We start from the raw sequence: 25,624 nt of genomic DNA, 5'->3' as shown, positions 1-25,624 counted from the left end.
AGTGAAACCTACCTTGAAATAATAAACTTGTTCAAATTTTGTTTGTCTTGTCAGGTGTGTGCATTTGATGTCTTCTTCCATCTCTTGCTCCCTGATCTTATCTCTGTCCGCAGTGTGTTTGGAAGTATGGTAGGCTCCTTTTGAAATGAACTTGAAGTGATTGTGAAAATTTATCTTATGAGAAGTTTGAATGCCACCAAAACGACATAGTCATTGTCATCAGTATCTTATCAGAAGTTTGAATGCCACCAAAACGACATAGTCATCGTCATCAGCCGGACTGTACCCACTGCAGGACAAAGGCCTCTCCCATATTCCTCCTTTTAACCCAGTCCTGTGCTAGCTACACCCACTTGACCCCTGCAAACTTCTTAACCTCATCCACCCACCTAATTTTCTGCCGCCCCCTGATACGCTTACCTTCTCTTCAAATCCAGTTTGTTACCCTAAGCGACCATTGGTTATCCTCTCTTCGCACTACATGTCCTGCCCATGCCCATTTCTTCTCTTAATTTCGACTAGAATATCAGTAACTTGAGTTATCTCTCTAACCGACTCTGCATACTTCCTATCTCTTAACGTTACACCTACCATTTTCTGTTCCATAGCTTTCTGCATTGTCCTCAGTTTACCTAGAAACGTTTTCGTTAGCCTCCACATTTCAGCCCCATAGGCAAGTATCGGTAAGATGCAACTCTTATATACTTTCCTCTTGAGCAATACCGGTAAGCTGCTAGTCGTAATCTGTGAGTACTCGCTAAATATGCTCCATATCCTAATCTTATTCTTCTAGTTATTTCCCTTTCATGGTCTGGGTCTGCGGTTACTACCTATCTTAAGTAGACAAATTCCAATACCACTTCCGGTGCTTCGCTACCTATTGTAAACTGCTGTCTCTTTCCGAGGCGGTTGAATGTTGCCTTAGACTTTTGCATATTAATTTTTAGGCCTACCTTTCTGCTTATATACTGTCCAGGTCATTAATCAGTCTTTGCAATTTTTTCTGTAAGTTGTTTAGCACGACAATGTCATCAGCGAATTGCAGATTACTGAGGCATTCTACATAAACCCTTATTTCTAATTGCTCCCATTCCAGGACTCTCAATACTTCTTATAAGCAAGTGGTGAATAGTACTTGGGAGTGTGTGTGCCACAGTTGGGCACTCGTGGCACACACAGAGCGACAGGCAATCGCGTCGTCAGCGATGTGTGGGCCGCATGCTTCTGCGGACTTCTCGCGGCGCGTAAAGCAGGACAAGAGATGGCGGCGTGCCGGCCACGCGGCGCAGCAGACTGCTCGCAATGCGTACAGCATGACTAGCGGTTGCGAAGTTTGCGACGTGTGGCCTGTGTGCACCTGCTGCGTGTGCCACCGACTACTACTCACAGCCGTGCTTTTCTTAAACACATAGTGCGACAGATGAAGGACAAGCAAATCGACGGAACAGCACTGTCGCTACAAACTTTTCGCGGAAAACGATCGTGATGTCGGCGATGTGCGGTCTGCCCGCTTCCGCGTACTCTCGGGGCGCTTACAGCACGACAGGAGATGGCGACATGGGGGCTGCGTGGCGCCGCAAATTGCTTGAGGATCATGATCGCAGAGCCAGCAATGTGTGGTCCATGCGCGCCCGCCGTGTATGACGCCGTTTCTCTGTGGTTTGTGGGCCGCGCGCTGCTGAAAGATTTTTGCACCGTGAGCCCGACAGGCAATTGCGACATTGGTGAAGTGCGGACCACGCGTCACTGCAAACTGCTCGTGATGCGTACATACAGCGCGGCTGGCGATCGCGGAGTCAATGATGTGTGAACAGTGTGTTGTGCTCAAGGTTGCGGTCGCAGTTCGTGCATTCGTACCATTCGTAGTGGCACGGGATAGAGTTCGGAACATCCGAAAATTTTCCCATTGTACACAATGCACTCCGGCCGGGGAATTTCGCGAATGCGTGCCATCCGGAAATTCGTATCAACCGGATTCATATCACTGAGATTTTACTGTAGTCTGTTACATTCAGTCTTCAAATCTAGACCAATTTGAAACCATACCATCCTGTAGTCTCTGCATCGCACCTGCCAGACTCGACATCCTGTACAATTCCAAGGTTAGAGCACAGTATGATGTCAATTTCATTTTTAGTCTCCCTATTTAGGCTTTTCCATGTTCACTTGCGCTTCTTCCGTTTGCTGAAGAAGGTATTCATGATTCATAAGTTATTGTATTCTGTGAACTCTTTATTGCATTTATTGCATTTTGCGAACTACTCCCCATTGCTATTCCTAGAGCCCATGCCATATTCACGCACTGCCTGGTCTCCAGCCTGCTTTTTGCCTACTATGGCATTGAAGTCGCCAAAACATACATGTGAGCATTCCAGGTGTACCCAAGTGTCTGTCACATGGAAACTGAATTAAACTGCCTTGAAGCAAGAAAACTGCAAAAGGAGCATTCATTGCATGATATGTGACAAAAAAGCATTGTTTTGGTTCACTTTCAGATCCGAGTGCTCCTTCAGTGCTTTGCTTTCTGCCGAGTGGCACAGGTTCCAAGATCACGATTGCCTCTTTTTTTCTTTCTTTCTCTCTTGTATATCACTCTTTCCGCAGCACAGCTGTTACCAGCTTTACAAGCACCCAGTGCCTTTCGTTCGACCAGAGGCAATGCTTTGTAGGTGACGCACGGTGCTCTAAGGTCTGGCCGCATTTTATTTCTGTATGGTGTGCGTTTCACCTGCTGTACTTGCCTCGATAGATATGAAAGCACTTGGTGTGATGCCATGCTGTGTGGCACAGGCACAACACAGAGAGCCGGTCATGGCAGATCTCAGTGCGGTGCACGCATCACCCACCACATTTGTCTTTTTATATCTCTATCTATGACCTTATATCTATGCCAGGTGTAGCACACTTGCCTGTGGAAGCCAGTTTGGGTATTCCTGCATCACATGGCATCTGTCTAGCGTCCGCTAAAGCCTGCTGATAGCTGTTGGGCTTGGAAAAAGCTTTGAGGTTTTCAAGCTCTAATGTGTTATTTACATGTAGGGTTGGAAACAGCTCACTAGATGGGCATTGGCAAGTTTGAAAGCGTAAATGCTTTTACTGTGTTTTTATGCATGTATGCTGTTTACCTACCATTTTATTGCATATGAAGAGCTGTTTTGTACCCTGTGGAACAGAGCACTGTTGACGGAAATATTTCATGTTGGTGCACTGCTTAGATGAGTATAAGGATGCATTGTTACTTTGATGTTATCTCAGCATGTGCGAGAAGCAGTTGAGGCTGGACATTTGTGCGCAGGTTGCATTCGTGCTCTGGTACTGGCATGTGCGTCGAACGCAGCGAGTATCCATTGCTTGCAGAGCGGCGTGCCCAGTTTTTTGGAGCTGTTTTGGGCTGTATTTTGTGCTACCAGAGTACATCACAAAGCATGACAGCTAGGTTTTCTGCTTCTGTGTTGTTGGGTGCTTGTGGCTGAGCAAGTTTTGCTAAAACTAGGCTTTCTCTTTTGTGGTTTGGTAGCAGTCAGAGCAATCGTTGCGCGAGCTCCTATGGCCGAGCCAGTGAAGCCTTTGTGCGTGTGGATTTTTTTTTACTGTTGTAGCACAAGTGCGAATTTCAGCCGCGTCTGGAAGAAGTTGTTTGCGGGGGTAAGAAGTGGTTTGGTGTTAAAACTTGCATGGATCGAATGCTGCTTTTTTAAAGTTGCATCAATGCATGCTTGCCTGGAACTGTGGCGACGGGCAGTCCCCCAGAGCAGATAGGATATTGCAACTGAGCGTTAATGTCTAAGTTTAGTGTTCAGTGGATGCATGTTCCTGAGAGATATGCGAATTTGTCGGAGAAGTAAATGAATGCGGTACTGCTGCAAGGGTCTGGGCTTCTGGCTACAGTACAGTGGGCCACTAAGCTGTGATCAACTAATGTTCTTGCTAGTCTAACGTTGGGGATACATGAAACCACATCTCTCAGCAAGACCAGTTGCAACACTAAATTTGCTGGTTAAACAAAATGGCTAATCAGGCTGCGGTGTGATAATAAATGTAATTATCACAGTTTGACATCCTGAAGTGCCACGTATGCTAAAAAGGATGCCGCAGCAGTGGAGAGCTCCGGTTCATCTTAGGTCACCTTTGATTCCTTATTTGCTTGCATCACACAGCACATGAATGCCTTTTGTGTTTCGCATCCGTCTAAGCGCTGCCGTCGTAACCGGAATTGTACCGGCCTCTTTTGGCGCAGTTGCCGAGCTCTCTTAACCCACTAAGATATCTCGGGCTCGATAATGCGGGCTCGATCATAGCTGCGAAGGCGGTATTCCTAATACAAGCAAAATACGGAATCGCCTCTAAGATTTCTGCGCACATTAAAGAACCCCAGGCAGCCAAAAATGATCGTTCTCTACTTGGCGTGGCAGTCCTCTGAACACACATCAGCGCATTAGGCTGCTCAATGTTTGAATGCATGCATAGGCTCAAATGTTAGAGCGTGTGCGCTCAGGCTGACCATTTATTTTAAGTGGTGCTATAGTTAACCATGCTCTCAGTAGTCGTGCGGATGAGTATTCATTCAGTCCCAGCAAGTAAAACACAAGGGAGCATAAAGTGACTCAGGTGTTGACAGTGATTTCAACCCTTCTGTGCCTTGCCGCACTTAGAAAAAGCTCACTTGCATGTTGCGCCACGGAACAGTCCAGCAGCACCTGTAGACAAGCGCCATGTTTGTAAATAGCTGGTGCGGCCTGAAGCAACGTGGGATGTAGGCACAAACGAAGCATGCCTACACGCCAAGCAATGCTGTCTTTGAAACTGCTTCTCCAAGCAGCTTCACTGTAGAAAACTTAGAATACCGTATACACGCGTGTAATGGCCGCTCTTTTTTTTCAGAGATTGGGATGAAAATCAGGGGGTGTGGCGATTACATAAGAAAAAAGACAGCGAAAAAAATTATTTGCGGTGGTACCTGCCTTTATTATTGTCAAAAAACTCCTCGTCCTCCTCCGCTAAACTCGTCAGATTTCAGGCTCGTCCCGTGTCCAAAACATCACTTCTCGTCGTCGTCCTCCTCCTCCTCCGAACTCATCGGGACTTCAGGCTCATCCTTGTCCCAGATGAGGTCATCCTCCATACAGTCCAGCCTGTTTGATATCCCTGTCACCTTGAAACTTTTTTCCACAGTCTCGCACGAAACCGTGGCCCACGCTTCGAGTATCCAGTGGCAAACGGCTACAAGCGATGCCCGTTTCAGTCGGCCGGTCGCCATACACATTTTTCGTCAACGCCGAACTTTCGTCTAGCCGCTCTTTCCTTCTTTCGCGTAGTGAATCACTTTCAGCTTAAAGTGAGCGGTATAACTAACGTATTTTCCCATCGAGGAAAAAGAAAATCTTCAGCTCACGAGCGCAGAACAAATCAGGGCAGCGATGCATTCCGATTGCGAGATCGCATGTGATATGCTTCGGGCAATCGGGGAAATGGCTGTAAAACGGAGGAGCGAACAGACTTGGATTGGATTGGATTGGATTGGATTTGCTGGCCTCACCCTTTGTAACGGGCGGGCATCGCTGCGGCTAGGAGCGCCCCCTTTGTAACGGAGGTGGTGGCCGCTGCCCCCATGCTCGACTTTTTTTTTCCTCAAATATTTTGTTCTTAATTCTTATTGGCAATTCTATTTCTAACCTTACGCTTCATTTTGGCTTTCACTTGATTTTTGGGCCCCACCTGGCGGCAGTAACCACAAAACGTTCCATATTTCTTGCACCGCACAGTAGACGGCACTGCCCAACTTCCTGAAACTCATGGTGAGGCTTTTACTCGGGAAATTTTTTAAAAGTTTTTTTTCCCAATTTTTTTTTCTGAAGTTCAGGCTGCGGCCATTACATGCGTGCGGCCATTACACGCGTGTATACGGTATTACTAGCAGTTTAATCCATACAGTTTCTTTGAATAGGGAGAGCTCCACTTCTTTGCTTTTTGTAACTTCACAGAGTGGGCTGCTAACTTGTTTTATTCTGCTTGAGAAAAAGACACTTGAGGCACCATGCAGTCAAGGTCATTCACAGATGGTGCGTGCTTGCAGGTCCACATGAATGCCCATTTTGCTCTTTTGGCTTTATAGAGGAGGTACACAATTGGATGTGCAGGCGTTTTTCATGAGTTTCTAGTGAAAATTGCACTCACTCTGAGCTGTTGTAATTTATACATTAAAGAAACCCAGGTGGTCGAAATTTCCGGAGTCCTCCACTACGGCGTCTCTCATAGCCTGAGTCACTTTGGGACGTTAAACCCCACAAACCAATCAACAAGCCAACCAACTTCGAAATTTTTTTTATTCCAGTGTGCGTCACCTTATCCTGCTTATTTTGCATCCCCACTACTCGATTTCAGTTTGAGACTTCAGTGTGCCATAAACATCATTCATATTTTGATCGATAAAAGTGTGCGTTACATTTTTGTGTTTGTTAGGGGTTATGAACGACGACTAGCTTCCTTGAGAAAATTGAAATTTAGTCTGCGAAATAACATTACATTGTTTGTCGAGATTAGTGACGTGTGCTTCTACGATTGATGATGAATCACTTGTAGAAGCTTACGAAAGTGCAAATAGAGAAAAGTGCTGTGCTACCTCCTAAATCCAGTGCTATTTTGATGTTTACCATCACGCTTAGCAGCTCGGTGTGACCACTCAAGGTGACTGGCTATAGCGTTTGTGTCCTTTTCTGAATGAACAGATGCTCGGGCAACAATGCTGGTGAATGGGCTCTGACTGTGGTTTCCCTATGTTCGACTTAAGGTAGATCACGCGTGTAGGCTTCATGCCATACGCACGCGTGCACTCATGCAAGCATGATTGCTGGGACAGTGTGCAAATATCTAAAAAACTCATCTGTGTAGGTAAATATACTAAAGGGCAGGTCCGTAAAGTGTTTTAAGTAACGAATGGGTTTAAAGTTGCACTTTTTAATTTTTTCCCCAGGCAACTGACATGAATGAAAATAGTGAAGACACTGCAGACTTTGAGGCTGCTATAATGGCCAAGAGGCAAATGATTGTCCAAGAAGGCAACACTGAAACAGACACAGGTAGGTAATCAAGCTCTGTATTGGCCATACAGTGTACATTCAGAGCTTGGTAGGGTAGCATAGATGCAATATGAATTTTAGAGTAGCACAATAAATTTGTTTGTGCAAATCCTGCTACTATATGCTGCTAGCTGCTGTTGGGGTCAGATATTTTTGGTTCTTTAACCCTTGCCAACAGAATAAAATAAAAACCTGCAAACCTGCAGCAGATGTCAGAACAACCCGTAACCGCCCGCACGCGCCGCATGATCGTTTAGCGCGATAGAGTAGCATGGGGGGGGCGGGGAGCGACCGCGCCTCCCAGCAAAGAAGGTGACGAGGATGGGCATAGTCACTCCATACTCTTCAATATATACGTACCAACACAGCGCGGGGCAAAAATACATTCAAGCACGCCAGCTTCGCGCTCAGGCGCAAAGTTTTGAACGCATAATAGAGAACTTACCGGTACGTCGGTGACACTGGGGGGGGGGGGGGGGGGGAAGCACACATACTGGTACGTTCGTGACAGCGAAAGGGTTAATAGTACTTGGCTGACACTGTACCAAGCTTGCAGCAGACTCTTGGATCTTGAGTATAATGCGTATTCAAATTGCTCGCCTTTCATGAACCATTTTGTTTTTCCAATACAACTGTGCGTGCGCTAAGTCCTAATGAAAAAGTGGCAAAATTTGTCATGGGTGACCTGACCTGGCGTGTTGGAAATGGCTGCAGCTTTTGAGAAGCAGCGAGGGCTTTTTCTTGCACATGCGCCCACGTTCGTGCACACATGTAAAGCTCATTTGTTTACTCCTGTATGCTGCACAAAGTCAGCTTCGACGCCATTGTGAGGCTGTTTGTTAACATGATGCTTAAGTAGTCATCAGGTGTGTCAAGACTGTCTGAAAGCATTTTTTGACATGGGCAGTCGGGTAATTAGGACAGGTGCTCACAATGCAATGGAATCTTTCTTTGATTAGCAGTTTCACATTCTATGTCACCTTTTGTAGTTGAAGGTTTGATAGAGTTCAGTCTGCTTACATATTAAGCACTAGTAAAACTTCATTTAACTGACCATACCAAACTGATCCCACACCCTTTCTCAATGAAATTGCATCACCACTAAAACATAAGCACAAATTTTTGGGCATTAGTGCTTGTGAAAGAAAAGTCACATTTTTTTTCATCACATAAACAACCTCAAAAAGAAAGCCTCCCAATTTCTGAACATAACTGAAAGTGCTTACATGGAAACTGGAGATTTGACAGGAGCTGCTTTTACAGACCTATTGCTCCATTGTATGTTCTTGCATAGGTTATGGCAGTACAGCATATGGGTCTGCAAGACCCTCATGCCTGAAAGAACTGAACCGAGTAAATAATTTAGGTTTGTATCTTTCAGCCGGTATACATAGGATGTTGCCTATAAACACTCTGTATGGGGAAATAAATGAACCGCCACTGCAGACAGAGGAACCATGTTCACATGCTCATACATTCTAAAGATTCATTCGCTATCGAAACATGTCTGCTATCCCAGGTACAAGGTGTCCATCTAGAACACTGTTTAGCAACAAGCCACAAGCAATGACCACTCTGCCTCTGTTTTGAAGAGAAATTCCAAGAGTTAAACATACTGGATACATTTCCCGATATTGCCCGTAGTTCTGACCCACTGCCCCCCTGTATGTGACCTCACACTAATGCAGCTCCACAAAAAGAAAGCACTATCATTATTTGCAGACCTGCTTGAGCTGCTGATGGAAGGTTCTTATTACTTTTATGGGCAGCTACAGGTGCTGATGAATCTGATGCCCTCTGTGTTTGCAGAAGCCTGCCATAGGCTCCTTGCCTAGCCGTCGTTGGGTGCTTGAAAGGTTCAGGTGTTAAATGCTGCCCAGAAGGCACTACCATTGATAAAACCACAAATGAAGAGTTACGCATTGAAGTTGACAAGGCAAGCAACTTAATCTCTGGGGTGCCTCCCATGCTGGGTGCAGACTGAAAGTGTGGCACTTTGCCCTCTGTCCTTCTCTTCAATTTTTAGGCCTGTACAAATGGTAGCTGTGCATTTAAATGGAAAAGGTGAATTAGCTTGCTGAACTTGATGCTTAAACACCATTGAGCATCTACAGACTGATCATGAATATAGTACGAGCTAATAGCACCAAAGCACTTTAGCTACAGGTGATTCTCAAAGGAAATTGGGTTTACGTGCGTGTGTGACACAAGTAAAGCAAATAGTTGTGAGCAGGTAAAGCATAGCTTGATCTTTAAAATGGCATTTTCTTTTATATTAAAATTTCTTTATAGGCTAACCATGCAATGCCAAGGGCCAGCATTATATGTTGGTTATTTCTTGGATATCAGTGTGCACTGGTTGATTAGAGCACTAGAGCCAAAAGTGATGGGGGCTCTTCTGTAATGCCTGCTCTGAAATGCAGTATAGATGCAGTGCTAGCTTGAGTTTTCTTTCCAATGTGAAGAATATCAAATCCCCACTGTACTACAGCGTATCAAGTTTCCTGAGGTGTCTTTCAAAGCATAGTTGTGCAGTCACCTGCGCCAAGTTATAAAACTGTGAGTAAAAGTGAATCAGAACTGTAAATTTTATTGTTGTTAAAAAAAAAACAACTAAATTTAAGTTTACTGCTACACAGTATATAGAATGATCCTGTTATGTGGTATTAATTTTACAGTATGTGAGAGAGTATGCGTGCCCCATTTTATTGTTTTGTCGGAGCTACTTTGAGGAAGAACCAGCATAGATAGTCATGCTGCACACTATGAGGCTAGATGCCAACTTTTACAGTGATGGGCGCCACACGTGGAGAGAGTTGTGGCCTGTGGCCAGAGCACAGCATGAGGGGCGCCATGATTCAAGACGTTCAGAAATTGACATTTTACTGGCACAGCAGTTTTAATTTCTCAGTTAATATATCACTGTTCTGGATTTCTTCATTCAAGGAATTGAAAACAGCCAACGGCCAAATGTATAAGTGCCATGTGGCATGCCCTTGGTGTGTGAATATGGGTTTAAATTAAGAATTTGCTGGAGTTTCTAGCCCTTTCGGCGTGTGGGTGCTCTGACGAGTACCGCAGAATACTCTTGAAAGTCAAAGTTCCTTTTGAAAGGGTCGAGCGTCTCATTCTTTCAAGCTGTTAAGCGGCTTATTCTGACTTGTTGACAAAACCTCGATGCAGTGATTTCTAAAATCACTACCTATTTCACATGGCGCAGGTGCCACTGTGACAACATTTTTTTTTTCAGGCCCTTTGTATTTGGTTTATACTAATAACGAAATTATTACTATACATTGTCCCACTTTTTGATGTGAAAGGAGTGATTTTTCTATAATCTTGAAGGTAAACTTTTCTCTAAATTTATCTACTTAAAGTTATGTCTTTACCACAGCACTTGCACTGTTTGATAGTAGTGCACACCAAGCACCCAATTTCCGGAAAAAATAAGGATAAAGACTGAGCTATGCGTAAGTGAAAAAGGGAGCGACACGACGAGGCAGCACGGCGAAAGTGATCATCATTCGCTCCGTCGCCTAGTGGGAAAGATACATGCTCGCGACAGCGTGGGCGAACAAACGGCAACTCAAAACGACGATAACGCTTTGTGTTGCTGGCACAGTGCATCGTAAAACTATTTGCAAATGCCACAACAGTCATGACAATTTCAAGAATTGAAGTATTTTGCAACAACATTGAAAACAAAACACATTTACAACACACGGTATTGTATTTGAACCGTTTAACATGTGTTAACTTGCAGTGTATATAAGTAGTCACATGACCTTTTGTTTTTTGGTTGCGATTAGACGTTCATTGAATCCTTAGCCATTCGCCAGTGTTCATACAAAGCGCAGAGTTTACGCCACAATTCACAATGCACATTACACAAGTAACACTTAAGAAAACAAAAAAACGTGTGAAATGAGCGGCAGTGGCATACGTTGAGCATTTATTGCTGATTGCAGTTGTACTTTCGTGTGAAGAGCGAAATTTTCTATTTCGGCAAATCTTTGCAACACGTGCATTTCTGTTCACGCGAAGGCTTTGCGCGACGCTTGCTGTCGTTACATTCGCACATTTTTCGCATATGTGTAACTTGGTCTTAGCTATTTTGATTACAGAGAAGCTTGGCTGTGTTGTGACTGTGTGCATCGTTACGTTTTTTTTTCTTTCTCTTTTTTGAAACTTTGCCTGATTTGCACGCGTTCGCAAGCTTCTTTCTGAGTTGGCTGTTACATATGTAGGGTGTAAGCCTCTGTTTTAAAATTCCTATTAGGTCAAGAGAAAAAGAAGCAGTTGGATATGTTTTCGGAGGACATGTTTGCTGAAAATTATTCTGTAAGTGAAAGCATTTCATTTACTAAATTTTTTGCTTTCTTATATTTGTAGTGTATTTCTGATTGAGTGACCTCTTGGCTACTTTTAAACATATGTACTTCTAGAGTCCCAGCTCTGTTCAAAAGATTTCATCACGTGCCCAAGAAAACCCTAACCTTACAGACAATTGGGATGATGCAGAAGGCTATTATCGTGAGTATGCCATGCATTTATTTATCATGGTATTTTAGTGTGATGTTTCTGATATGAACATTATAAGGTAATGCGCAGGTATGGAGGTCTTCTTCAGTAGCAGCAGAGCTGTTTTGGCCAAAAATGTTGCAAACTTCATCAGTGCTGATCACCTGAAGCTCTTTTTGGACACAGATTGACATAATGCATAGAAATTGATTGCAAGCTAGCTTGTCTCCAAAGATACCTAATAAAAACCTGAGCGTTTATGTTTAGGAGCTTTGTTTGACAAGAGCAACATTGTTGGCGCCATTTGCTTTGTTTTCCATGTACTCTCACTTTGTTATAAACCGAGGTGCATAATTGAGGCTTTGTGCATTTGTATTTGGGTTGTGTAAGATGCTGTAATGTATGTTTTTTTATAGTATTTCAGGTGCATCGAGGATTTTCATCTGTAATGATTGGTAATGAAAAGCTTGCGACTAGGCAGTTGCTGGTGTTTCGTTATATATACGTCGTCTCACAAGATATCTGCAGCACTGTGAAAGGCAGAGGAGCCCTTGCAATTGGGCTCCTAAGTGCCTCTCGCCCCTGCGCACTGTAATAGAAAATTGTGCTCCTACTGTCACCACTGCCAATTTGTGGGGCGAGAGGCACACAGGAGCACAATTGCCTATTGTAGTGCGCATGATCCTGATTGGGCCGGGGTGCCTCTGCCTTACCCAGTGCTGCAAACATTTTGTGAGACGAAGTATAGTTCTCAGTAATTTATTGGGAATTCAGCATTTTCAAGATGTTCTAATGATAGCATGCACTGTCAGTGGCAGCAAGTTTGTCTAAACAGAACCTTGTATTTTGCAGGGCAGGCATGAGGGTGTTTCAAAACGTAACAGCTAAACATCTTGAGGCACATGTGATGCAAAGTGCAATACAAATGACATCAGTACAAGACATATTTTTTGTCCATATTATGACTCAGGTTTATAATGTATTTCTTACCGGTAAAGCGACTTCTGTATTTCATGCTATTTTCTACAAGCAAGGCTATGCTGTCTGAGCCAGGGTTGCACGTCTTCTCGGGCCTTGTCATCACCCAATTACTCTTTGTTTATCTGTGTCCTTTATCAGTCTAAACAAATGATAATCGCAGGCACCAAGATCCAGGCTGTATGGGGCGTGCTCCAAGATCTGGAATCGCAACTTCCGAATGGTGTCAAGGGTTGCACCAGTCGTGTAAGGGCGTGCATTATCGTGAAGATGAATGCCATTAGGCATAAATCCAATCTAATAGCTTTAGTATGTTGCTGGCTTCAGCTCATTTGTTAACGCTGCGCTTTATAAGGCTCTATTCACAGCTTTACCTTTATTGTGGCAGTGGTCCAAAGTTTGCTTGTGTACATTTTAAGCTGAGGGTTATACGTATGCTACCATAATTAAGGTGGCCTCTTCTGTTTGCACTCTCAGTGATGTACCTAAATTAATTGATCTCAAATATCATTTTATCAAGAATTTCAGCGGCCTCTTCTGCTTTATCGTAGTACTGCGATAAAAGTGTCTGGTAGTCTGTGTACAGTTAGCATTTTAGATGCACACTAGGAACACAAAATTACAATAACTGTTAGAATATAATACCCCTCATGCAAAACCCCTACACAGGGGCAATTGAGGTATGAATAAATAAGCCGAACCTCGATATAACGAACCTCAGTGTAATGAAATTCGCAATGTAACAAACTTTTTTATTTCCCAATCTCTGCCCCATTGAAAACCATGTATTTTTTTGCGATTTAATGAACTAATTTTATGCCGCACTTTATTCCGAAGTCTTCGCACATCGCATGCAAGCACCCGGCAGCCACGGGGACAATCGGATGAGAACTAAAACTTCAGCCCCGACATGCTGCATTTTAAATTTGCCCTTTTACGCACCAATTTTGCCGGCAGTCTGGAATCTGCAATTTAAACAAAATGATGACGGTGCCATTCGTCGCGTGCATACAAAACCCGCGATGCGGAACCTTTAGGACACGTCATGCCGTGATGTCACTGGCCAGTCTGAATGACAAAGCGCTAACCGGAAATACCGTATTTACTCACGTAATGAACCTGCTTTTTTTTTTTTCCAAGAGAAATCGACGTGAGTTTGAGGGGAGGTTGAAATATGCGGAAAAAGTTTAGATTCTTTCTTTTTTTTTACGAGTCGTCTATCCCAGCCATCGATCATCAAAGAAAGCACGTGGTCAGTGGTGATCATGACGCCGGCTTTCAGCATCATTGGCTTCAAAAGGTGCTTGTTGTTATCACACATTCCAATGATTTTGTGGTAGCGGACAGCGCCCATCCCAATCCCTGCATGATAAAGCGAACCTACTCAAAATTGGGCTTGCGGGGTGGGACGACCACCCCGCAAGCACTCCTCTTAAGGCCGCTGGCACTCTGCCAAGTTCGCCCCCCTCCCCCCCCCCCCCTCTTCTTTTTCACACCACCACTAGGCCTAAAGACGAAGCACATCGTGATGTTCTCGCTGTGCAGCACCTTGGTGCACTGCCAGAAAATACGCTGGACTGTGAGGCGAACAGAGGGACGCGCTAACGACTAGATTTTTTTTTTTTTCCCCAATTTCTCAGTGGCAAAAATGAGAGGTGGGCTCTTATGTAAGTAAATACGGTACGCGCACGTGAAGCCTAAGCAAAAGATTGTGGCCACCAAGGTAGCCTCAGCGGTGTGGGCAATGTGGACATAGACTTATCTAGTTCACTATAATACGGCCATACCCCCTTAAGCCCCTAGATCAGCTGATCTAGAGACTTGTCTCCGTTTGCAAACGATGATACTAGTGGCAACATCTGGCGGCGGTTTTGAGTGTTAAGCACTGCACTCGCTCTTTGCACACGCGGAGAAAAATTATGCATTCACGCCCATTTTCTATGCCTCATTAGAGGCTTTTAGTTTAGCGCTACCGCTTACCACTACCACGTGAGCGTCAGTACGCATGCGCAGATCACCCCGCGGACGAAAGATGGGGCTACATTTCTGTCAAATTCTGACGGACTCTGCACGCAGGGACCAATCAGCGCATGCTGTGCTGACGGGGCGCTGTAGCGGTAGATGGTTGCGGTAAGCGGCAGCGGCAAACCAAAGGTCTCTATTATGTGCTCTTGATTTACAAAATAACATCCAGTGACCTTGTTAGCGCTATTATTGCTAGAATTCCTTGCGTATTTCCTGAATTCGTAATTTACATGTTTCCAGCAGTGTTTCACAAACCTGTTACATCATTTGGGCAGCTAAAACATGGCAACCTCGACGTAACGAAATTCGCGATATAACAAAATTTTCGGCTGCAAGTAGGACTTCGTTGTATCGAGGTTCGACTAATTCCCAATGTGAAACAGATGGCGGGGTGTGATCAGAGGGCACGGCCTCTTTTTTAACAATAGGAATGCCGAAGTTTGATGCTTGCCTATTTAAGAACATGTCTTCTCAGCTAGGTAGTCTTCGCTCAGTGTTGTAGGCATCTCTATGATTGAATGTCAGTTCTTCTGAATTTCATTGTTCGGCACTGACTCCCAAAATTTGATTACTACTCACTGCACCTCTGGCATGCAAACAATGAACGGTGCTGCCAAGTTATAGGTGCTTCATTTCCGGTTAAGCATATTTTGGCGCTTACTAGGCAGCAATGCACTCGTTAATCATACTATGTCTTTCCAAGTTGAAGGTTTAAATTTTCCATTATATTTGCTCCTATTGATATCAGTTTGCTGTTACCTTTTGAAAAACCCTTCTAGCTTGTGCCCATTTGTTTAGTATGGTTGTGTATATTTAGGGAAAATTATTTGTGTAGCTTTCGACTGTTATTTCATAGAAAAAAAAAAGAAAACATCAGGAAATCCCAAGTGTTTACAGCCTAAGTTTGTTGTGCTGGTTGGTATCGAGTGTATTTGCTTATATTGGAGCAGCAAGAATAGGGCGCTTTAGCACAGCACTATGTGTGACTAGCTGTCGTGCCATGATTAACTTCTGCGATGCCTTGCTGTGTGTATTAACTACATAAAGTTGCGACAGTGTTGTTGACAAATGACATTCACGGGGAAGTAAACAGTGTGCTTCATTAGGCATGGAAAGCAGTTTTTCTAGATGGAAAGTGCAGTTTGGCGGGACAAACGGTTGGATCCAGTTATAGCGACGAATAATTGACAAGAGTATTCTGTCGCACATACTTTAACTGTCTACTCCACCAAGCCGATTTCCCTTGGCTTCCATTATGCACCTCATTATTGTGCCTGTGACCGGGCATTTTTCGTCATGATTTCGGAAGACCCAAACAGATTAGGAAACTTTGACAATGGCAGTACATACCTTGAATACATAGAGTCTGTGTCACTGCGTGAGTGAACCCACTTAGACTTACAGGTGAGGTGGGCATGAGAGCCTCATTTGGAAACCATTGGCTGCTGTAGAGTGTAGGGTTTTATTTTCAGGTGCCCATTGTGCGAGCGTCTTAGGCAAGGGTGATACTGACTGTACTCTACCTGCATACATTGTAACTGAAAACTTAGTAATTCTGCCTTCAGCTGACAATTGTGATTCAGCTTGGTAGTGTGCCAAGTGAGAAAGGTGGGCAATAAAAATATGCAACATTGATTTACATGAGTGAAAATTGGCTTGGCACGATTGCAGCATAAAGGTTGTAAGGCCATGTGCCTATTACAGCATCAGTAGATGGTGGATCTGGATAGAGTGGGCCTTGGAGTAAGCTGCTGTACTGCTATTGCGGTTGCATTTTTCCTGAAGTAGGGTGCAAAGCCTGAGTGATATTTTCGTTCAGCTGTTGTGGCCATGAGCATTGCTTACTAGATGGTGAAGGTAAAAGCGTTTATTGAGCTAGGTTGGCTCTTTGGCCTAAATGGGGAGCAGGGAGAGGGGGGGTGGGCTAGATAGTGTAGCTGGTGCAATTGTGAATGACTAAAACTATGCAAGTGAGTTCCAACCCACACAATCTGATAAATTGCAGCAATGATGGTGCATGTGTTATATTTGGAAATGTGTTTGCACACCTGATGCGACTGATTGTGGTAGGTACATATAGTGTGTATGGTTATGCATTTGTGTTGAATACGATAGCTTATTAGTAAGCAGAAATTCACTTTATACACTTAAATATCTGTTTAGCTTGAGAGGAGTGGTGTTTGCAGTTGTAGATGGATGCTCACATTGTTTTTTTTTTCCCGGGACGCAGGTGTCCGCATTGGTGAAGTGCTGGACACTCGTTACACTGTTTATGGATACACGGGTCAAGGAGTCTTCAGCAACGTTGTGAGGGCAAGGGATATGGCACGAGGCAATCAGGATGTTGCAGTGAAGATCATACGGAACAATGAAGTGATGTGAGTGAATGTTGCCATATGTTCTACTTGATGTGAGGCTAATCATAGGCTGATCAGAAGCCATAGGATTGTTTGAGCCACGAATCATTCCAAAAGAGGTAAATGCAAATTCTATACCTGTAAGTGGACATCAGGAATCACATAATTTTTTCCGTGAAGAAAGCTGGGGGGGGGGCACTTAAATGTCTATAGCTTTAACCCTTTCACCGTTGGGTGTTCCTGGCTTGGTTTCGGGAATATCTGGGATTGAACATAATTTTTTTTTGATTAGGAACATTATACTAGTAATGTAGCTAACGGGAAATGCACATTTTAGTGTTCTCAGAATCATAATCCGTCATGGATGTTGGTGCCAGAACCCCCTCCCCCATCGCTCAAAATTTCCTGATGCTGCATCCCCCCACACATTCTGGCCTTTATTTATTTATTTTTTCCAACCGTGACATATCACGCCCCTGAAAAATATTTCTGTCTATGCCACTGGAATCCAAGCTCGGCTCTTATTCGGAATCAAAAGGGCCATGCTCCGCTCTAATCTGCAGTCGAAGGTCCCGTGCGGCAGTCATCCAAAAGTAATCACATGCACGGACGGAGCACTTTGAATGGCCCACACAAGGAATAGAAGCGGCAGGCTGTAAAAAAAAAAGTATGACATAGAGAGATCGAAAGAGAATACAAGGACCTGATTTGCTGCTAATAGCAGCGAGCAAGCAACAGTGCGTGCCTGAACTTGATGCGACGTAGCAAAAACCGCAACAGAACAAAAAAAAAAACCACCTGCAAATCTGTGGCAGGTGGCAGAATAACCTTTGTACACCAAGTCACACACGCACATGATCGCTCTGCACGAGGGAGTAACATGTGCAGAGTGACCGCTCGCCCCTGAACAGCACTCTTCAGTATACACACTCCAACAGCGCTGAATGAACATATGAGCTTCTAAAACGATTCAGCATATGGCGGGACAAGTCCGAGCACGTCAGCTTTGCGCTCAGGTGCGAATGTTTGAGCACACAGTGTAGAACATACGGGTGCGTCAGTGACACTGCAAAGGGGAAATGCAAAAATGTTCCGGTACATCGTGAAAAGGTTAAAAATAATGATCCGAGTCCATTTTCCATGGTACAGTAACACCTCATTATACCAAGTACAAGAAACGGGGAGGCCTTTTCCTGAGCTTAAGTTGTGTTTCGAAGGTGCTCGCAGCAATTCCAGAGACTGCAAAAAAACTGAGCGGGAATTAGGTTGGTTTCCTCAACAGCGCGGGCAGTATGCAACTGTTGCGGTTCAAGCATTGGTTAGGTTGGCTTCCGTATATTACTGCTATGTAGGATGGAAAATTTTATGTACGAGCGAAAGCGTTTGTCGTTTTCACTACCTTCATGACAGCTGACATGAGTGCAGGATGTTTGCCGCAAGGCTACAACCGCCCATGCTTCTGCTTCCATGGTGCTGTCGATGGTTGCGAAGGGCGTAACATGTGCTGGTCATTTGGCTTTCAAACCTTCCATAGTGCGGTTGATGAGGATGAGATATGAGCACAACAGCACGAGAAACAAGCACGAACCATGGTGGGAACACTTGCTGCATCTCTACCAGTCACTTGTGTAGTGTGGCAGTATTAGTGTCCTACTTCTGAGCGGCCACCGTTTGGCGCTTAGAAGTTTAGTATACAGTGAAACCTTGATATAATAAACCTCAGTGTAACGAACTTTGCGATGCAACGCATTTTTTTTTTAATGTCTCCATCTTCGCCCTGTTGAAAACCATGTTTGCTGCACTTCCGACACATTGCATGCATGTACCAGGAGCCACCTTGACAAACGAATGAGAACTAAAACATTAGTCAAGACAAAGTGCATCTTGTATTTTCCCTTTTACGCGCCAATTTTGCTGGCAGTCTGGGATCTGCGAGCGAAACGAAACGATAATGATGGGAACGTGCACCATGCCATCTGTCGTGTGCATACAAAATCTGCACTGCAGAAGTTTCAGGACGCGTCACGCCATGACGTCACTGGCCAGTTGGAACAAGAAGGTGCTAGCTGGAAAATATGTGTACGTGAGGCCTGAGAAAAAGATTGCCACTCCCAAGGTAGCCGTTCTGGTGTGGGCGATGCTAACATGTAACAGCATCCCCTTTAAAGTCCCTAGACCAGCTTATCTAGAGACTTTAGTCCTCATTTGGAAATGTTGGATGGTGATGATACCAGCAGTGGCAACCTCTGGCAGCTTTGAGTAGTACTAGGCGCTGTGCTTGCTCTTATCTATGTGCACACGGAGAAAAAGCGTTCACGTTCGTTTGCTATCACTCATTATGCTCCTGATATATAAAAGAACATCCGGTGCCCTTGTCAGTGCGTTTATTGCTAGAGTTTCTTGCTTATTACCTGAATTCGTAATTTACAAGTTCCTATCTGCTAGCAGTTTTCCATGAACCTGTTACTTTATTTGTACAGCTGAAACATGGGAACCTCGACGTAATGAAATTCGTGATTTAATGAAATTTTAGCCTGTAAGTAGGACTTCATTATATTGAGGTTCGACTGTGTTCGTTCTAGGGTGGACTGCTTTTGATATATAAAGTGAAGTTTACTTGTGTTTATCAAAATATATAGGAGGAGTTCAATGTAGTCAATAATTTGCAATGTTTTTATACTTTGTATCAAAGTTTAATTATATTTGATGTGTGGAGGGCCTATGGCAATTGTCTATAGCATATTTGATGTGTACTTCTGAGCCATGCTAGTACAGGAACATATCTATAACTTGGGCAAGATTTTGCATAATAACATGGTGGCTGTGTTTATTGTCTTGGAGGGACATTCATTGTCACTACTTTTTAATTAAGTGAGTTGTGCAGTGAGGTAAACAAAATAAACATTACCATGTGTAGCCAGGATCATAATGATAGAACTTGTTTTTACAATTTGTTTGAAGATGGCCACTTTTTCGGCATTGCAGAATGCAGAGAAACACTCGGTAGTAGTGAGATGTGTTTTGAGCAGATGTGTGCAAATACCAAATAGGAACACTTGAAGGAAATATGAAATCGAATCAAGAAAAAAAAAAAAACCCGAATATCGAACTTTGTTCAGCAGAGCCAAACATGCGTAGCGCCTTCAAGGGACTGGACATTCATTCAGCCTTCAAGGGACCAGAAAAGATGTTCGAATTATCAAATGACCCTAAAAACTGCCAAGAACCGTTTGCTTCACAGTAGTTTTATCTGATGAATGCTTGGAATATGCATTTGAGACAAAGGCTAAGTGACAGCAATGGTATTTCGTGATATTGTTAAGTGCTTTGGTTTGGGTACATTATTGGGCTTATCAGCCATTTTTGGTTAATTTTGTTTGGTCCAAATATTATATAAGAGCAAATTTAAGGTCTTGAACTAGAAAGCCCAGAGCTTGTATGAATTTTTTATCGTGACGCATGTCTTCCTATTTGCTGCAATTATAATTTATTTAGGCAAAAGCCTTTCTAGGCTCGTGAACTGCGGAAATGCTCGCAGGATATGTTTGCAGGAAATGTTTGTTGCAGGGTATGTTTAACGGGCAAGAAAAAAAAGTCTGTCTCTACTGCGAATCGAACCACTATCCCTGTGGTCCCTAGCACGCCAACCACTAGGCCACACCGGGCGCGTGAAAAATTGATCGTAATTCCCCTTGTTTAGTGTGAGGCTAATAGTGGTCACGACGACGATACAGTTTGTGAAAACAATGTAGCTAGTGAAAATAGTACTGTAAAGTGGCTTTCATCATTTCCGCTCTCAAATAGGCTTAAGCGCAGTCCTGTAACTTTTTCCCCTTTTTCCCTACGTAGCTTGTTCACAGTGATGCCACACATTTTAACCAGAAAGCTGTTGCTACTGAGAGCATGTACATGTCAGACTTTGTATCTGAGCTCTGTGTGGTAATGAGCACACAACATTCACAGTATGTCGCGAATTCGCAACATATAGTTTATGAGGGTTTACAAAGGTTAACTCAGATCACGTGAAATAAGTCCAAACCTAATTTATTTTGCGTGAAGCCATTGCCAGTGTGTGATAGAATGAAAGAAGAGTTATCTTTTTCATCTTGTGTTGAATTTTAAGAGTTAGAATTTGACTGGTTTGTGGATATTGTCAAACCATTGCAGTCAAGCCCACTTGAACCTTGTGGTATGTCTGATGTTTGTAGTAAATGGGCTCTCCCACATCTTTGCCAGAAAGTACCAAGTCTACCAAAAGTTGTGCTTACTTCGTAAAAGCTGCATCATTTACATCTATTCCTCAATGCTGACTTCACGCTTTCCAGGCTCTTCGGTTGTCCAGTGAATGTATCAGCTGCACTGTCTGCTATCTGCCTGCACATGGTAGCTGGTAGCACATAAAAGGTGGAGCCAACCCGCTTGCCACGTGACATGCATCATCATCATCATTGTCATCACTGTCATCATCATATCACGTCACCATTAGCCAGATTATACCCACTGCAGGGCGAAGGCCTCTCCCATATCTTGTGCTAGCTGCATCCACTTGACCCCTGCGAACTTCTTAACTTCATCCACCCACCTAACTTTCTGCCTCCCCTTTCAACGCTTTTTTTTTCCTCAGAATCCAATTTGTTGCCCTTAGCGACCACCACCCCGTGCCCATTTCTTGATTTCCGCTAGAATGTCATTAACTCTAGTTATTTCTTTGACCCACTCTACACGCTTCCAATTTCTTAGCGCTGCACCGACCATTTTCTGTTCCGTAGCTCTCTGTGTCCTCAGCTTTAAATAAAATCCTTTTCTTTAGCCTCCGCATTTTAGCCCCATAGGTGAGTGCACCGTGCAGTTTTTGGAAGCAAATGTTAGGATTTATGGATTTTTGCTGAAATTGTAGAATTGAGCTGTTTTCTGTTTCAAAAAGTTTAACCAGGTGCATTTTTTTCCAGGCATCGTACAGGTCTGAAAGAGCTGGAAATGCTAAGGCGTCTGAATGACGCTGATCCTGATGATAAATTTCATTGCCTTCGATTGTTCAGGCATTTCTTTCACAAACAACATCTGTGCCTTGTATTTGAGCCATTGAGGTAAGATTTCTTCCTTTCAGGTTATTGGTCTTTAAAAAGAACGAGAGAATGCACGCAAATATGCTAATAATGCCTGTATATTAGAAGGGTAAAAGAATCGTGTTTAGTCTTGTTGGGGCCATCTTTCAGTAATTGTTATTCATGTGGCACAATCGTAGATTGCAGCTCTAGGCAATAATGATCTGCTTTATAACAAATGGATTGATAGTTTGTGGAGTGTGTACTGGTGATTAGAGCACTACCATATTTCAGTGAATGTGTTTGGTGTGACAGTTCTAGTATGCTGTTTTTAATGCCATGTTATTAAATGGGTTGTGTTAAACCATATTTGCTTTTTTTTTTTTTTTTTTCAGCATGAACCTCAGAGAAGTACTGAAAAAATATGGCAAGGATGTTGGCTTGCACATCAAAGCTGTGCGGTCCTACAGCCAGCAGTTGTTTTTTGCCCTCAAACTGCTGAAGAGATGTAACATTCTGCATGCTGATATCAAACCTGACAACATTTTGGTGAGTTTCCTTAACTTGATCCTTTTATTCGTTGGCCTTGTAGCTTAGATTTAAAAGCTAATTGTTGAGTTATGGCATAGAGAGCAAGGCTTGTATGTTGGTTCCTGGTTTGTTGGAATTCATAATGAAGGAAATAAAAGAGTAGTTTCTAGAGCTCATTTTGCTTCAAGAAAACAAACAAAAAAAAAAAAACAATTACAGTGAAATAGTTGCGTAGCACTGCTTATCCCTGCTCTATTTTTCATGCATTTTACACTTTGTTATGCTTCGTTTTGCATCAGCACGCTCGGCGCGTTTTCTCATTCTTTGTGCTTGTAAGTTCTTGTGCCGTTTAGTTGCAATATCAGAATCATTAGTTGCGTTCCCGCTGTCTTCGTAACCGTTACACTTCAGCACATCGAGTACTGCAAACTTGCGCCGCAGTGCCAGAAAGCCAGGCTTCATCCATTGCGATGCAAAGCAAACGTGCAGCGCAGCCGCATCTTCAGCTTTCCTGACACCATGTTCAGGGGTTCTTATTACAAATGAGCGAAAATAGGCACGATGTATTGCATCCCTCTTAGGAATGCACTGCTCTGAGCCTGAAAGGTCTGGGGTGGGATCAAAGGGGGAGAGAAAGAGAGATTTGAGGAGAATGTAGAGAATGAACAAAACAGATGCTCCAGAGTTTCTGCATCAACACATTCCGAGCATGAAAGAAGATCTCCAAAACGAAGAAAGGTAATCCAAGAGCAAGGAAACGCGCTTGTAGGCAAGCGCCAGTTAAGGCGAGGAGGTAAGCACAAATTGCTTCACGACACAGCGAGTGGCTCGGAGCCGAGGTCCAGGGAGCACCGCGTGTAAATGTCTGCTGTCCGTGAAGGCTGAGGAGTGACTGATGAGAGGGGAGAGATGCCGAAATTGAGGACGCATGAGCAACAGAGATGTCTGCTCAGTCCGGAGTAGCACACGCTTGTACAATATGGAGGCCGCGACGTCTGCAACTGTGACATGCCCCACTCTCTCTGGTTGGATCTGTGCGGCCACTCCGCCCCCTCACTGTTAAGTCTCGTAATGCGAGTGTCGCCACCTTCTCTTTCCCTTCAAGTTCACGGCGAGACGGAGAGAGAGAGAAAGCCTTCTGCTGCAGCCACGCGGCCACTCCGCCTTTTCAATGTCGCCAGTTTCTTTTTCTCCACTTCAAGTTCACGAAGAGAAAGAGAATGAGCAACTTTGGACAGACATCGGTGAAATCCGTAATTGCGGCTAGTAGTGCTAAGCACAAAAAAAATTCTGGCAGTTACTTACTGGCTGTGGGGTTTACAGTGGTAGTATATAGTAACATAAACAATTGCAATAAGGTCAATATCTACTGTGGTCTCAAGCCTAGAATAGCATGCACGCACACAGCGTATTTATGAATGTGCTGCACTTTTTATGTCAGTGAAATGTGTACATTGGGCTTGCTCTTCCATTGTCTACACTTCGTGTGGGAAAGCATAGCATAGCCACTTTGCAGCTTTAACCCTTTGCGGTCCGAAACGTTTACCCACTTTCCGGCTGTCCTGGTCCGAAACTATTTTGCCAGTCTGTGGCGCCGCGAAAAACACAAACTGTGGAAGAAAACTTCACGGGATATTTATTTTTTCTCTTGCGTTTTGCAGGCAACTCCTCTACCTCTGCCTCCTTTTGTTTTTCGATTGCTACAAACAGCATATTCCTTGCTCTTTCGGCCTGGGAGCTTGTAGATGAAATGGCTCCTCCCATCTAGCCTTTCCTCGCACTCCTTTCGCGCAGACATCCCCACGTTTTGGCTCTAGCCCTCACGTGACCCACCAGCTGTTGGATGAGGTTGCATCGGTACTACAGGTGTTGCTGTTCTTCCTCACCATGATTCTGCAGCTGTGTGCACCTCAAAATAAAGCTATTGACAATGAAAATCTCTAGAAGCTAAGAAAAAGGCTTTCGGAACCATTTCATTGTCTTTTGACAAAATGCGTAGCTCGCACAGTAATGATCCACACGGTCAACTGCCCCCATGTGTTCTGTGTAGTCACATATGACCACTGGTTTCTTCATCGTCACTTTCTTCCCTCCTGCTTGTGTCCTTGTCACTTCTTTCAGAGATACATTGTGGGCAGAACTAAGCATTGTCACTTGATACTTGTCTCGCTAAGCAAGCACCATGTAGGAGTCTCCTTTTCTGTAAGCTGCCACTTCACCCTTTTTTAGGTTTTTCTTGACCTGCTGTGGCATTTGCTTGCAATTTGGCGTCACGGTACCAGTCAGTAGTATTCTCTGTCGAAGTAACTCCTTGGCAAGCATTGGCGAAGTGTAATATCTGTCTATGTAGAGGTGGTAGCCACTCCCCGGCGTAGCTTGCTGCACTTTCTGGAGCAGGTGGAGAACAATCCGACAGGTGCGGCTGAGACTGTCAGTTGTTGTGCTGCCGTAGTAGAGCTCAGTTGCAGAAATGTACCCCGTTTGGCAGTCGACAAGTATGTAAACACACATGCTCCATTTGGTTGGCTTTTGCGGATTATAGCATTTGAACGAGCCATGGCCCTTGAATCCAACGGTGCTCTTATCGATGCAAATTTGGGGGCCGGCTCTCTGCATTTCGCTGCGATGTAATGCACAACGTCCCTGATCTTGCTTCCATGAGTTGCCGGCCGACCTGAAGAGGCATCATGGCATGGGGCAACGTGCAACATCCAAAATATTTGCAGAAATCTTTTCCGGCAAAAAATGTGCAGAAAGAAAGGCATCTTGTTTACAATATCTTGGCTAAAATACTCCTTCAGTTCTGGTTTCGGATTCAAAGCCATGTGTATAATTACTCCAAGAAAAGCTTTGAATTCTGTCAAGGTCACGTCTTTCCAGTCCTTCCAAATTGAGTCCTTTGGAAGCTCACCGGCACTTGAAATCTTTTCACGCGCATACCGGTTTGTTTCACGCACAATATTGTTCATCAGCTCATCTGTAAAAAACAGCTGAAAATAATCCAGCTCATAGCTGAGATTGTAAGTGCTTACTTGTGATCCTGAGTTCGTGACAGTGAAGGGAAATTGAGTGAAATCAGGCACATTATTCG

At 43.9% G+C, this 25,624-nt stretch overlaps 1 protein-coding gene across 3 annotated transcripts in view; it reads left to right on the top strand.

The window, feature by feature from the left end:
• Positions 1 to 25,624, top strand: part of Prp4k (Pre-mRNA processing factor 4 kinase) — an 84,412-nt gene that overhangs the window by 20,537 nt on the left and 38,251 nt on the right. For all 3 annotated transcript variants that reach the window (XR_014704165.1, XM_084589961.1, XM_084589960.1), the window contains exons 8-13: positions 6,971 to 7,076; positions 11,356 to 11,417; positions 11,522 to 11,609; positions 16,831 to 16,978; positions 21,907 to 22,044; positions 22,398 to 22,551. Coding sequence is in view for 2 of the 3 variants with exons in the window: in XM_084589961.1 (XP_084446087.1) it covers positions 6,971 to 7,076; positions 11,356 to 11,417; positions 11,522 to 11,609; positions 16,831 to 16,978; positions 21,907 to 22,044; positions 22,398 to 22,551 (696 nt within the window). In the remaining variant the exon portion in view is untranslated. The remainder of the gene's footprint in view (positions 1 to 6,970; positions 7,077 to 11,355; positions 11,418 to 11,521; positions 11,610 to 16,830; positions 16,979 to 21,906; positions 22,045 to 22,397; positions 22,552 to 25,624) is intronic.

Source organism: Amblyomma maculatum, chromosome 1 (genome assembly GCF_055883805.1).
Source record: "Amblyomma maculatum isolate TAMU_Amacu chromosome 1, ASM5588380v1, whole genome shotgun sequence".
In the NCBI taxonomy this organism is placed as follows: domain Eukaryota; kingdom Metazoa; phylum Arthropoda; class Arachnida; order Ixodida; family Ixodidae; genus Amblyomma; species Amblyomma maculatum.
The sequence above is the reverse complement of the archived record's forward strand: the minus strand, read 5'-3'. Positions and strand labels throughout refer to the sequence as shown.